The 15,462-nt window shown below is 30.0% G+C and overlaps 1 protein-coding gene across 4 annotated transcripts in view; it reads right to left on the reverse strand.

Annotated features, from left to right (window-relative positions):
- Window positions 1–15,462, reverse strand: part of Sk2 (Sphingosine kinase 2) — a 295,374-nt gene that overhangs the window by 134,740 nt on the left and 145,172 nt on the right. For all 4 annotated transcript variants that reach the window (XM_076538006.1, XM_076538003.1, XM_076538001.1 and 1 more), the window contains exon 2: window positions 12,842–13,193. In XM_076538006.1, coding sequence (XP_076394121.1) covers window positions 12,842–13,193 — 352 coding nt within the window. The remainder of the gene's footprint in view (window positions 1–12,841; window positions 13,194–15,462) is intronic.

Below are 15,462 nucleotides of genomic sequence, written 5' to 3' on the forward strand. Positions count from 1 at the left end.
CAACATGGATATTCGTTTTTCAATTTTGTTTGCAACAATAATCCTTTGCAACTAAACAATGAGAAAATTTTTGGTAATGGTACCAATGGGGAGTCAGAACCTACCAGATGCAAAAGGTTTCGTTCCGATCGGTCCATCCAGCTAGGCGTAATCGGTGAACATACATAGAAAAAAAAAAGAAACAAAAAATACTGCTCGAATTGAGTAACCTCCTCCTTTTTCGAAGTCGGTTAAAAAGGAAACATTTATGTCGAATTTACAATCTGTTCAGAGTTACAGTATATAACTTTATGTTCTAATAGCGTAACTAATTATTAATTCTCAGGGACATGCTGCGACTGTATTGATTTGTAACAACTATTTTTAATTGGATTCTTCTCTTTTAATTCTATAAATGATTAAAGTTCGTTTCGGAACATTATATTTGTTGTAACTTTTATGCATAATCAAGTAATATTTAATAAATATGGAGGAAATATAATGCTTTTGAATGTCGGAATTTGTTGATTCAAAAGTTATATGTTGATTAAGTTTGGTATTATTTCAATACTGTATAGCTTATACATTGAAATTCAAAATTAATTATACTTGCCCACGAATTCTCGACTGTGATTGACACCCTAGTGTATATTGTCATTTACATTGAGTCCCGTGTAAGTTTGGAAATAGTCTACAGAAATTTTAGTATCGACATTAACTTGATCCTTTATAATTTGTAACACAGTGGAACCTAACTATTCTCAATTACAATCACTATAGCCACTTATATTACTGTCGATCATTCTCAACACCTAATGTCCATCTACTTTTTCTACACGATTGTATTTTCTTGTACCAAATTTCGCTCCATCCATCTTTAAAATCATGTAAAAATATGAATTGATTTGTGAAACATTCTGAATACGACTGACCTGTCAAATAAATATTTAACTTAGTCAATACTATTCGTATTTTTCTGTACTTAAATAAAGCATGAATCTGAACGATTGGAAAACTCTGAGACTCCATCTAATAGACTGCAACACTAAAAATTGTTGTATTTAATTTATATTTATCAAATATTATCTCATTATGCAAACAAAAAAATTAATAAAAGGCGCTTCAAAATGGAGTTTTGCTTAAGTCAATAGTTAGTTTCAATTTTTTAAGCATTTTATCATTAAAAACGACCTTATCGATTATTCTCAACACACATGTGACATGTAAATAATTACGTTACATAATGTATAACGCAGACGGTGCATCATCGATCTCTAATGTTGTTTAAGCTGAAGTTTCACTAACAGTAATTAGTTGTTAGTAACTGCAACGGAATTAGTTACGCTAAATTAATCTTTGTAACAATTTGTAATCTTTGATAATTACAGTAGTATAAACTGATTTAAAATATGTTGTAAGTTTCATTAACTTCTCAATAATTACACCAATGGAAAATACTTGCGATAAATTTAACGAATAAACGATTAAACGATAAGAATAAATAACGATAGAATAAACGATTTAAATATATTTATTTACATGTATTTCATAACCAGATGATAAAGAATTTAAATAATTCACTAATGTGCATCAATCCAATTATACATTACAAATTAAGTCTTAAGCAATATTACTGATATCATAATTATTTGATTCACTATTTGTTTTATACGGTTGATCCAATTATAAATTCTGAACAATTTTATTTTTGAAATAACGACAATATACAAGTGGAGATTAGTTAGTAATCGATGAATTTACGGATATTAGTAATCACAAAAATGGTATTGTACTTTTCATTGGAAGAGTTTTGTAAACTATGTTTCAAATTTTCATGAGAATATCATGCCTTATTTTATCGTATTGAAAGTATAATTTATGATAATACGGTAATAACAGAATGAACAAACTGTACTAGTCGATGAAATTCTGCAGCAACTATTTTGCATGATATAAGGTAAATTAGGTGTGCTTTACCGGAGATTTCATTGTTGTCGCAATAGCGTTTTTCGCGTTATACTAAAAATGACTATTGGACATTTACATAAATGAAAATGGGAAAAGTGCAGAAGTACACAGTATCAGTTGATTAAATTGTCTGTATATGCAATTATTAAATCAAGCATTTGATAATATTATATATACTTATATTTATACTTTCATATACTTATATTTTTTAACATCTTTTGTAAACTACTAAGATATTAAGAAATATTTTACCTATATACTTAATTAATTTCTGCAATTTCGTTTTTGAGGTATCTATGGAGGTTTTCTATTTTCTGACGTAATATTTTTGAGTTTCAACATCGCAAATTATTTTTGAATATGCACCGTAATATTTTCCATACTTCTCTCCACTTGATGCAACATACAATTGGTGGACAAGGCAATAAGGCTACTAAATGGAGAGGTATGCTATTGACTGTCAAATTGATTACGCAAGAGCATACCTTATCTACTTTACATCAGGCTATTTTGCTTCATTATTCATGAGAACGAATTATCAATGTAACAATAAATACTGCTTACCGAGGCTATCCTATAAATAGATTTCGTTTAACATACTTTTAGTAAGTATGCAAAAACGTATATCTTGTCATTCTACATCGTACAACACGTTTTCGTAATGAAACATTTTAAAGTACATTTTCGCTGTTTATCAGAATGTCAGCATAATAGGTAAAAGGAAAAACCCGCATGATTCTTGAAATAGGTATGAAAGTCATTGCTATTTATGAAAAACCAAGGTAGAATTTTATGCTGACTGATGGCTGATTAACCGTCTGACTAGTAAAGTACGTTTTAAATATCTGTGAGAAATAACGCTTTGTCCGTTACATAGAAATTAGTATTCATACTAATACAAGAGATACCAAAGAAATAAAAAATATTAAATGATCGAAAGATGAAAATTACTTTAAAATCACTATAAATTAATATAATATATTTTAAAGATGACAGTTCAAGATTTTTTTCAAATGTCGAAATATTCTTTTATTATTTATTTTATGTATTTTCGTAGTGATTTCAATGTTGATACCAATTTCTAAATTTATTAACATTCCTGGAAATGCAATAAATATTGTGTATCATATTACACCTACCATTGTTATTAAATATTAAACCATGATATGTTCTATAATAATATAATAATTTTTAATATCATAAGTAGGAAATATTAAAAAGTTCTGCATCATAAGTAAAAAGAGTAAAAATAAAGTGACTTAAATAAAAATTTTAATAGAAACTTTGCTAATTAACATTATCAGAAATTTTGTAGGAACAAGATACATTGTAGAAGTAGCCTAAACGAATAAGAGGCAGTGACATCAGAGAAGGTAAATTAAGCTTTAGCATGTAGAAAGCCTATTTTTAGATTTAAAATAGGTCTCACATCAACATATCATATTTACGGTTTTGTTGATGGAAAAATTCAAATGTCATACTAATGTTTGATAATTAACAGCTACGACAGTTTGATAAGATTTTTTTCCGTAAAGAAGTCTAGTATTATTTATGTAACCTTTAGATATACATATTAAAATTATAAAAAAAGAAAAATTATTATTAGAAAATATTCTATTTATTATTCCCGATTTATCTGTTTAATTATTAATGTTATTATTCTAAACATTACTAAATATACATATGTATAAACGTAGTCAATAAAAATGCTTCTATCACAGAAGCTCTTACTTTTGATTAACATTTCTTACTCATGAAATGTTACAAAACTATGGTCATTTTTCTTATTTAACACTCAATATAAATAGTAAACTTTGTTATATTCAAAACAAAATAGAAAATTTATATAATTTTCTGTTCCTTCATTGTTTCCTATTTTGTACACTTTCTCTATTCTCGCTGACCATACTATTATAATTGAAAAATATAATGTTTCCCTGCGAATCATTCGTATTAGCACATTTACAAATGGTTACACATGAAAAATCAATGATCAAAAATATGGTCACAAATGGTGCAAAGTTTAGTATAGTATTGTCGAGATGTATCTAATTGTATTCAAAACATCGTTCAGCTAGCAATAATTTTGGTTTTGTATGTATTTTGGAATATATTGACATATTTTTACTTAATGTATACATGTGTTTTCTTCACTTACAAAATGGCGATAGATGTTATATTTACTCATGCATTTTTTTAAATCTAAATTAAGAATTTCGCATGTAAAAATAGTTACAGTGTTATTATTACAATATCGAGTCCTCTAAATAGAATTTATTTTTGTATGTTTAATCTATGTTTATTAATTATTTAATACTTCGTATGTTATTTAAAATAAATTGTATGGAAAACGGTGGAAAAAGAAATCCAACGATCTAATTTTGTATAAAAGTAAAAACTAGTATATTCATGTAAAGAATTCTTAATCTTAAATATTAGTAATTATCTATGGATTTTTCGTTTTCTATAGCAACTGACAGTAACTGGAAAAAGAAAGTTTTAAGATAAAATAATTTTGTAGGATACGAAAAGATTAAGGTTATAGAACTCATGGCTTAAAGTAAGTATCTACAGAGCTTGTCATATCAAAGTCTACCCAATATTGGTTCATTGTATCGAATATTATTGCAGTGCAAAAGGTTAATTATACGAGTATGCGCGACAGAACATCGCTTAACAATCATCACTGTTTACAATTTATATTATAGATTGGCACAGAAATCGTTCCTTAAACCCATATCGAAGTCAAACTGCTTTAAACTGTAATTTATTAGTTAAGTTTCGAAGACATAATTCTCTCACAATACTGTTCACTAAAAATCACGAAACTCACAGAAATTGATTGTAATAAATCAAGTTTAATTAACATATTCAATTAAAATTTTAATTTTTAGAATTAAAAATTGTATCAAGATTTTATCAACATAATCTCTTCATAAAAACATTAGCTTTTATAAATTCTGTTATTTCAATTCGATGATATGATGTTCGTTGGTCATTTATGTTAAAAACTTATTAAACAACACATTTATAGTTATTAACAATCATAGTTACCTAATAAGCGACAAATTTGAAATGACAGATTAAATATCTCGAAAATTTAATGAAATACATATCGTTTCTTTCAAATTGAATTAATAGTAGTAGGGTAAATTTTAATCAAACAAATTTGACTTCGCACAGAAACTTACAATGAATTAAAAGTCAATTCCGTTTCCTTAAATTTTTTGTAAAATGTTTTATTTTTTGAAGATTTCAATAAAACTCTGTTTTCTTCTAATATTTAGCGTTCTTCGGAATAAATTTATTGCCTACACACTAGGATGCATCCGATTTTTAATCTTCAAATATTTTTCACGGTTAACAATTAATAAAAGTTCTCAAGATACCAAAAACAATTTAACAAGAAGTCAATATTTGTGAATAAATGAAAGTTAAAATAAAAAATTTAATAAACAATTCATTTTCCTAATATATAAGAAAATTAATAATTTCAGAAAATAATTCAATGAAACGTTCACGAATTATTTTTTAATATGCATACAAATTTTCTTTAGAATAATTACAAAACTTTTCTGATTTTTCCAAGAAAATATATATTTCTTTTATTTAAGAAATAATCTCAACATACATTACATTTGAAAAGTGAAAGAAAGTAAAAAATTTTTAAAAAAGCAAAGAAAACCGATCATTATACAAATAAAAATAGTAATACATAAAAAATGCATCCTATCAAGGTCTACAACCTTTTTCTGATGTATGTTTTATGTAATCAGTTTCAACGATTCTCGAGAAAAACCGATTTAAAGATTATTTAATTAATTATTTTAATATTAAACGTCCAGTGGTTTATTTGTTTATTAATTGACATTCAAGAATCTATTATATTTACAAATGTTTATCAACAACAAATGATATAAATAATAGTTGACAGCGTTATAAAAAAATAATATCAAATGGTATTATCCATGTTTGTTCTTTCTGCTAGCAACAAATGTTACTTTCGCTCCTTCTTATTTGTTTCTTTTTCAAATTTCAGGTATAATATCAGGTACCTATTTGCTTTTATTCTTATTATTCTCTCTCTACTTCAATATTGTCTGGCAATTAAATTTTGTTACTACATTTTTTATCTACATTACACAATTTCCTAATATAAGAAATCTATCTTACAAGAAAAATGTTAAAATTTAAGTTTTCAAATTTTTTCATTTTAAAACTTGAAAAACAAATATAGAAATTTGGAAACTGGGAAAGTTGGATATTTGGCTTCTATAAAATTTAGAAATTTCGGTATTTGGAAAATAGAGAATTTGTGACTGCAAATATCTCTTAACCTGTTAACTGCATTTAATATATATAAACACATCAATCTAAATTTTTTTTAGGCACAATCAATGTTAAAAAATTATTAATGTTTAATGGAATAAAAATGTAATCCTTCCTGGTTTTGTTTTACATTTTTGTATAAGTTTGTAATAGTAACATTTGTTCTGATCTCGACGTGTATACTCGTCGTTGATTCATTTTAGTTATGCACATCAGACGGGATTTTTAGAATTAAATTCCACAATTAACTGATTAATTTATAATATTTATCTATATTTTATGACAATGAAGTACTAGAAACCTGATTTCCAGCAGAAAATATATTGAATTTTATAGGAATTTGAGGTTAAATTCTGAACACTATTATACAGTGTGTTTCAGTTTTTTAGGATCAAACTTTACCAACGTATTCCATACGCAGAAATAAGAAAAAGATTTCATACTAATATAGGGTTATAAACACTATATTAAAATGTTAAAACAAAAGTAGAAAATGGCTTCGAACTAGTATGTTTCTCGATGCAACAAGCTGTTCGTCCCAGTTTTGGTACGCAAAACTTTACCAGCATGTTTTATAAATAAAAATCATAAAAAAATATTATATACACATGGGCCCTTAAATGTTTTGTCAAAAGATTATGCAGAATACGAAAATAATAATGAATGATTTTCTCCATCAATATAACTTTCATATTTTTTGAATATCCTTTAACAATGCGTTGAACAACATATGTTTATATAAATTCTAAATTCAGGAATAAATTCATATTTATTCCTATTTTTATTTATAGAATATGCTAGTAAAGTTATACGGACAAAATAAAAATACCCTGTGCGTAATATTGAGCAACAAAGTAGTCCGTTGTCTGTAACTAACAAGGAAACATATCGAACCGGGACACACTGATTTTAAAGAAACTTATGTGAAAAATAGCTCTCAAGAAAATATTTGACACTTATTTCTTTTATCGGTCATCGTTCAGATTGAAGGGGTGAAAATAGCTCTCAAAGTTAAGAGCTGAAATCATACTTTTGCGAATATCTGCGAAATTAAAGCAGATAATTGGAAGCTTTTTTTTTAAATTTTTGTATCTTTAACTAGGGAATTTTTGTGCGTAAAAAAAGTGAAATAAACTTTATTTGTTTAAATAATATTTTGATATAATTTTTGTTTAAATTTTTGTACCAAATGTTGAAATATTTTTTGCAACTTTGTGCATGTAAACTATAGACTAAAATAGAGGATACGTGTTTTTCCAATTTGTTGTTTTTAGCGATGATTATTATATATATAATTTGAAATCACCTCCTATGATAAGGGGCCATCAACATTTTTATTAAAAATATTATTATTTTTGCAATCTTCTACAATCTTCTAGACATTATATACCTCTTCATATGCCGTTAATTGATTTCGCAATAATTTGGTTTGTTACAACTGGCATTTGAAGAACTTTTTACGTTCTATTGTGTTTCATCATCCTGTTTGAAGATATGAAAGAGTATAGCCAGATAAGGTAGTCAAATATGCCCTTGAGTCAAATGAGAAACCCAATACGTCAGTCGATAGAATATCAAAAAAAAACATCTCACACCAAGTTTCAACCCCCTATCTCATCCGTGGGGGTAGTAAAAGGGAAAAAACGAAATTCCAGTTTTTGGCCCATTTTGCCTATTTAATTTCGTAAAAAAATTCGGAAAAAATTCGAAAACATTGAGGTCCAGATAGCGCATATTATAGAATTTTTTCAGATTTTTTGATCGTAAATTGTAGTCGTGAAAAATCAAAAATTGAAAAAAAATCCGAAAAAATGCGATTAATGTAGTAGTTAGATATTAGTACAACTATTATTCTCTAATTTTTTCAGATTTTTCGGTGAGGTGCGCCGTAGTTAAAAAAATCAAAAACCGATTTTTTCGCGCGAAAAACAAACATCTGCTTTGAATTTTTATGTCATTTTCCCATAAAAGATGCATTAGGTAATTTTAAGATTTAGGAGTTGGTGGGTGAATAAAAAATGTCTAAGTCTTTACTGATCAAGACGGAGCGAATCTTTATTTTAAAGGATGAGGTGCTAAGCGCGAAGGTTTGTTAAGAACTGCTCTCTGCACCCTTGATGCGTTTTCTCGACACATCTTACATCCCTTGGTGGGGGTGTCTTCAAACGACAAATTTGGCAATGCAGCGGGATTTCCCGGTGACCACTTACCGCTCCCTTGCACGGTCAGGGATCGCCAGGCCCGGAACCGTGGTCCCTTCGGAAATCCCCGGTTTATGATGCCGTACGTAGCTATTGAGACCGTTGACGAAAAACTACAAAACATGTCTCGAGAAAATCTAACGGTATCCTCAAAAATAGCCGTTTTGACCGTATACGTCGTAAATCGTTCTGGCCTTTTGCACTTACAATGATCGCTTAAAAATCACGAACCCAGCCGCTACAAAGAGGATTCACGTTCACACAATTGATTTATGGATAACAACAATGAAATTAACTTAATTAATTAGTTTTATGTTATGTTCTGTACATACACTTTTTGACGCAGGTTCGATCTCGCCTGAACTTATATATATTTTTTTCTTTTCTTTTTTTAATTGTTAATTTTTTTTATTCTAATTATATAGCAATGGATACTACTTATTTAAAATATTTCTAATGCATTTTAGGAATATTTCAAGGTTTTTTTTTTGACTTGAAAAACTTTGACAACTTTATATTCATGTAAAAATAATTACGAAACATTTTGACTACATATCTTAATTGTGCTACGATTTTATATTCTTTCAATAAATTTAGTAATTCAGTAATTCAGTAATTACATTAAAGTCCTAAAAAGATTTAGTGAAAAAATTTGGAATGAAAGGCCACAGTTATGAAGCGACGGATGGCCGTTGCACCAGGACAATGTATCCGCTCACACGGCACTGTCTGCCAAGTAGTTTCTGACCAGTAAAAATATTACTGTGATGGGGCGTCCTCCTTATTCACCTGATTTGGCTCCATGAGAATTTTTTTTATTTCCTAAAGTTAAATTTTGCTTAATGGGAACCCATTTCACTTCAGTTAAAGAGGTTCATGCAGAAACGGAGAATCTCCTAAAGGGACTTCCAAAAACTTCGTTCCAGAACTGTTACCAGCAATAGCAGCACCGAATCCAAAAGTGTGTGAATGCTAAAGGGGACTACTCCGAAGGTGATAATGTCACGGAGAACTAATTCTGAAGCTACAATGATTTATTGGACTAGTCTCGTTACTTTTGTGTCACACCTCGTATGCAGGTATGTGAGCATGGGCGCGCGCAGGTATGTACGCGTGCAGCTATGTGTGCGCGGTTGAGTATAATTTTGTTCTTTTAATAAAAATTCGAGGACTTGTAAATTTTAATATCGGGTATTACCACCACGGTTGTCAATTACATCTTGCAAGCGTGCTAAAAATTCAGCAATAGTATCGATAAATGAGATGAGAGACAAATTTTTTAAGTCAATAAACGGATTAGCCGCGGATAGTAATGGCGTTTCCTTAACTCTTTTCGTACAAATTTCAAAGTTTGAACCATCGGATCACAGGGAACAAAGAATCGGAGACATTTGAAACTTCGCATACTTTTTGTGGACACTATGAGCTTAAACAAAAAACATAGGCATAATCAATGCGATATTTATTTACAAAGACACCGTAACTTTTGTAATTCGAGGAAAAAACACCGTTTTTTGACGTTTCTTTACATCAAATTACATATCAAAAAAAAAAAAAACATTTAATCAAAAACTGATAAACCTATCTTAAAGGGTACATTCTTCGCTTTCTAGAACCTTCCTTACAATTTTTGTTCGATGGTGGGTTCATGAGATAATGACTATCAAAGGAAAAAGCGTCATTTCGACTTTAGTAGCTCATAACTTTGCAACCGATCATCGAAACGAACTTCATGGACGTGCAAATTATAGGGGAAGGAACAGGGAACAGCAGACTAGAAGTGGCATTAATCAAAAAAATTTTCCTATGTCTATACAAACCTTAAAAGAAAGAAAAAAAATTCTAAAATTTTTTCATCGCTATTTTTTGTATGTTTCATTAGTGAAAAAAGGCCCAAAAAATTTTTGATATAAAGGGTCGAAAACTAGAAACCTGAGGCAGAGCAATTTGAATATGACCTAAAAATTTAAGGAATTTTTCTGTTCCCTTAATTCTTTTGACTAGTGTATGTATATACAACTTTATACAATACATACAAATTTAAATATGTATATATTTATCTAAATGAAGCTTACATTGTATCCAACTGTATATCCCATAATAGGCCTGGCAATATTTCAGACAGAATAGTGAAATTTGTTTGATCCGTTAATATTCCATTAATAAAATACGATTCAGTGGTCTGGTGGCCAATTATACCGTATCACACACTAACATTCACAGTTCCATCTACAAACTCCTCATTTAGATGAGTATTTGAGAATGGAAAGCACCCTCAAACCTAGTATGCCTGATCCGCATTATGTACGATTTCTTGAGTAGTACTGTTTATTTATTTTATTAATTATTTAGTCAATGCAGGGATTTTAAAATCTGTAGTTTAATTTGTTTCTTTGTTCCGTTAAATTCGTTAAAATTTGTATATTGTAATATGAATTACCATTATAAACAAAGCTGCGTTACAGTCATGTTAACCCTTTCATTACGGGTGCCGCCTATAGGCGGCGGCCGCACGACGATCTCTGTGTACGGGTGTTATATGTAAATAACTGAATATTCATGCAATATACACATTTTCATGTTTTTCCTATAATACGATGAAACAGTTGTTATGTAGCTCTTAAAAAAGTGTACATACAAGACAATCATAAAGTGGCGTTGAAAAACATTAGTCCGAATATCGAAGACTACTGACGAGCAAAGTGCACACTTCGCGGCGCGGACTGCTGTAAGGAAAGGGTTAATTGAACATTTTGAATAACTATTAATTAATCTGATATTAAGAAATATACTATTAATAGTATTTAAAATTAATAATTATACTAGTAAGAAAGATAAATTAAAATTAATACCATAATTGTTAATTTTAGATCTCATTTTCCAATACTTTTTTACACAAATATCCATGCTTTATTCAATTCCAAGAAAAAATATTAAGCACACAATTCAAAAGAACTAAAGATGACCTTCATATATCGATAAAAAGATAAAGTAACAGGAAAACGATTACTGTGCTGTGTGTACCTCAAGAAATCATGTAACTTTGGTTTAGAAATTGTTTTTCTTCCGTAAATAATTTATGAGTTATGTGAAATCGTCATATTATGACATTCACAATGCATTTTAATTTACATTTTAATCACGCTTCTTGAACTAACTTATTAACATAATAAATCACTATTGTACACTATAGTTGTCATGTAGTTGTAGTCGTCATTCAACATTATTTAATACTAGTTATCCTTTGTCATTAACACTATTCAGTATTTGCTATACCAGTCAAAACAACTGGTTTTATAATTTTATTTTAACATTCATATTTCATGCAATATTTTCCTTTCCGTAATGATGTCATTTTTTTCTAGCAAGAATTAAAGAAATAATATAATAAATTTTTTGTTTATTTAGATTTCAAATAACTTTGTATCATGGTTACGTATGTCAATAGCATTCAAAACGATTGGTATTTATCAAAGTGTAAAAAAGTCTTACAATCTGATTATCAAATAGACATTAACCAATTTCTCCATTTTGTACAAGTTTTCATACGTTTTTAGAATTTTTACTGCGTATCATTCAATATGGTGGTAATAATTGGCAGGGAAATTTTGGACCGATTACAATGTTGATACAAAAATAATGACATAACATATAAAATCAGGGATACAATTGCGAGAAGCTGATATCCTAAAAACACTAAACAGCGCACTTTATACGTGTTAGTAGTGTTAAATACTGTGATTATAATAAGATTACCATCATTTGTAATTCTCGTAATAAATATGTGCGTAAAAAATACACTTATATGGAAAGCTATGTTTGTAAAGAATGTGACAAATAATACAACTTTTCATATTTAACTGATTTTAATATACTATAAGAGTAACTAAGTGAGAGTAACCTAACTTTGAAGTAGAAATTTATTTCAGTAATTCTGTCACTAAAGTATATAGTCTTTATTATATTTGTTTGTATTCATGTGCCAATCCTTATTTAGGAACAATAATCCTAAGTGAGTAATAATACCAAAAATGCACTACATACCCTAGACTTCCTTTTGCAAGAAAGTAATAAATAAATATGAAAATATTTATCATTACGTACTTTTTACAAACCAGTCATTTTGCTTTGTAGTAACAGCAATAACTTCGTTTCAACTGTGGGTATTTGATACGTTAAACGATCAGAAATGTAAAAAACTATGATACTACATATAGTTATACTTCGGTATGCTATCGAAACGGTATTTCATAGTATAAAATAAATTCAGCGTAACAGTCGAAGACTAAAACGATTTCCGGAGGACGATAAAGATGGACGTAAAATAAATCACGACTATGATAGCTTTAATAAAAGGAACTTACTGTTTAGCGTACGCGATGGATTTTGCCAAGCCATTGCCAGAACCGCATGGTATTATGCCAAGAGGCATTTCCTTCAGAGCCTTTTCCCAATCTGTCCTTTGAAAGAGTCCATTCACCACCTCGAAAACGATACCGTCTCCTCCGACCATCAGCAAACCGCTCCATTGATAAATGTCCCTCGTACGCACAAACTCGCGTGCATAATTGGGACATTTGGTGATGTGCACTTCGTATGGTCTCTCTGCTTCCGACAGTATTGGATGGATTCTCTTTTGGAACATTTCCCGACCCCTTCCTGGGCCTGACTTCGGATTCAGCAACACCAGAATCTTCTTTTGCTCGTCTGGGCATGCTGCAACACGTTTTAAAAGTGTGTGTAGAAGCCGTCGTTTGCATCTGAATAAAGTTTACATCGAGTCAAGAGAATCCTTTCGAGGATTATGCGATACATATTACGATAAGTAATTTTACTGTCACTGGAACATTGCAGTCGTTGTAGCAACCCCTAATGCGGAGATTTCTCTCTGCATTTCCGACCGCGTTCGATTAACATGAATAGGTAATTTGTTCTACAGTCGATAGGATTCGAGCATCTATTTCTGTGCCCACTATTTTATGCGAAAACAATGATGGTGATGTTTATTGTATTTCATTCGTATAAAATTTAATTTATGTACAATTTTTGAACTAAACACAGGTTGCATGAAATTTAAACTTAAGGGTAGTTTAATAAATCTGTTAAATAAATTTTAACGTTTTACTGATTTTGTAATTTTCAGATGGTAATTCAATCGATTTACCGATTTTTTTACGTAGTAGATTATTACCTACACAGCTGGGACAGAAATGTTTCCAATAAAGCAACATAATAGTATATTATTCTTAAGTTACTACATATGTTACGAATTTCACTTCAACTACAAACTTAGATATGCTTATAAAGACCTTATAAATTTAAAGTAATAAAGCTTTAATACATATAATATAATGTAAAAGAAAACTTATACAGTCATATTAATAATACTTTCGCTATATTTATTTATAGTAGTTGAAACTGTTAAAAACATAAAATAAAGAACTAGGGTTAAATGAAAAATACCAAAGCAATTCAGCATGTACGTCGAATCTTTTATTACAACACCGAAATAATGTAGTAAATTTTAAACTGTAGTAATTGTTTGTAAATATAAATACTTCAACACAGTATTCTAGAGAATGAAAAGTAGTATCGATTAATAAGCACATCAAAAAGTGAAGAGTATATAAAACGAAAGGATGTAATTACACTTGTCTGATGCATAGCTGCAATGAAACACAGAAACTTAACCCGATAATATACAGAGTGCTCCCGGCAGTATGAACCAGCATGTGCGTTTACGTAATTTGTGCTGACTCGCGCACGTTTATTCAACAGAAATTAATCCGTTGAATAATAATTGAATATGAGTCCGAACGGTTGACTCGAAGACGTCCTAAACGGTGGACTCGTGAAATTGATCAGTCCGTCGCGAATGACTCGTGAAATTTCTAAGTCCGACTTAGGTGACTTTACTTGAGATTCGTTTAAGTCCGACACGGTTGACTTATTTTCCTGTTCTTTTTAGTCCGACTCGGATGACTGATGTTGGAATTCTGACGAGACGTTCCGTCGTTACTTCCTCGAAACGTCGGAAGTGCAAGGAGGCATGCTGATTGGTTCTCATTAGAAACGTTGATTTTCCAATCAACATGCCCCTCGACTTGGGCCCACCCTCTCTTGCGCCCTGAGCGCGCCTTTTTTGGAAGAGGGTGGGAAAAGATACCGATGAGTACGGGAGGATCTCGAAGGCCGGCAACGCCGGGGTTTTTCCCTCCAGGTGACACGCACGTTGTCCTAAAAAGTACCGCTAGGACGGAACCGGGGCCCATCCTCGGTGACTCTTCGGGAAAAACCCTGTTTATGACGGAGTAGTTATTGAAGACTAAATGAAACTTAGAAATTCTAAAGGCATTGTTCGAAAAAATGTAAAACTAAATTGCCGTCGATGGCTAAAAATCTGTCTTTCAAAAATAACTGTTACCCGGACCCATCATAAACTACCTACGAAATCCTCGCGTATTGTGTTCCGTAGCACGTTCGGAACATAATTCCTTATGGAGAAATAAGAAAAATATACCAATAGAATTGGTATAGAATCCAATTTCTTTATTTATGGCATAGTTTTCGACAAAATTAAGTTTCAAGGTCCGCTATGTTCCTTCAATGTTATGACATTGTTATTTTCTATCGAGCATGGAGATAGCACTATAAACGCTTTAATTGTTCCGGTGTTAATGTTCTATTTTAAAGTTCCTGTACATTTGCAAAAACGTATTACTTATTTCTATTTTTATGCTTATTATATGACATATGAATGATTCATTAAAACATTTCGATATTTTGAAAGCGTTTAATACCACTTTGTTTTCCTTACCAAACGGAAGAAAAACAGGTTTCTTTTCAAAAGTATAATATTTATGATTAAAAATTGCAAAACATATTACTTTACAATTCTCAATCCTATTAAACCAAAGATTAATTGGTTGCCAACGGATTTCCTTATTCCTCCGACTGTTATTGAATTCCAGCTATACAAATTTCT

This window comes from Megachile rotundata, chromosome 12 (assembly GCF_050947335.1).
Source record: "Megachile rotundata isolate GNS110a chromosome 12, iyMegRotu1, whole genome shotgun sequence".
Lineage (NCBI taxonomy): Eukaryota > Metazoa > Arthropoda > Insecta > Hymenoptera > Megachilidae > Megachile > Megachile rotundata.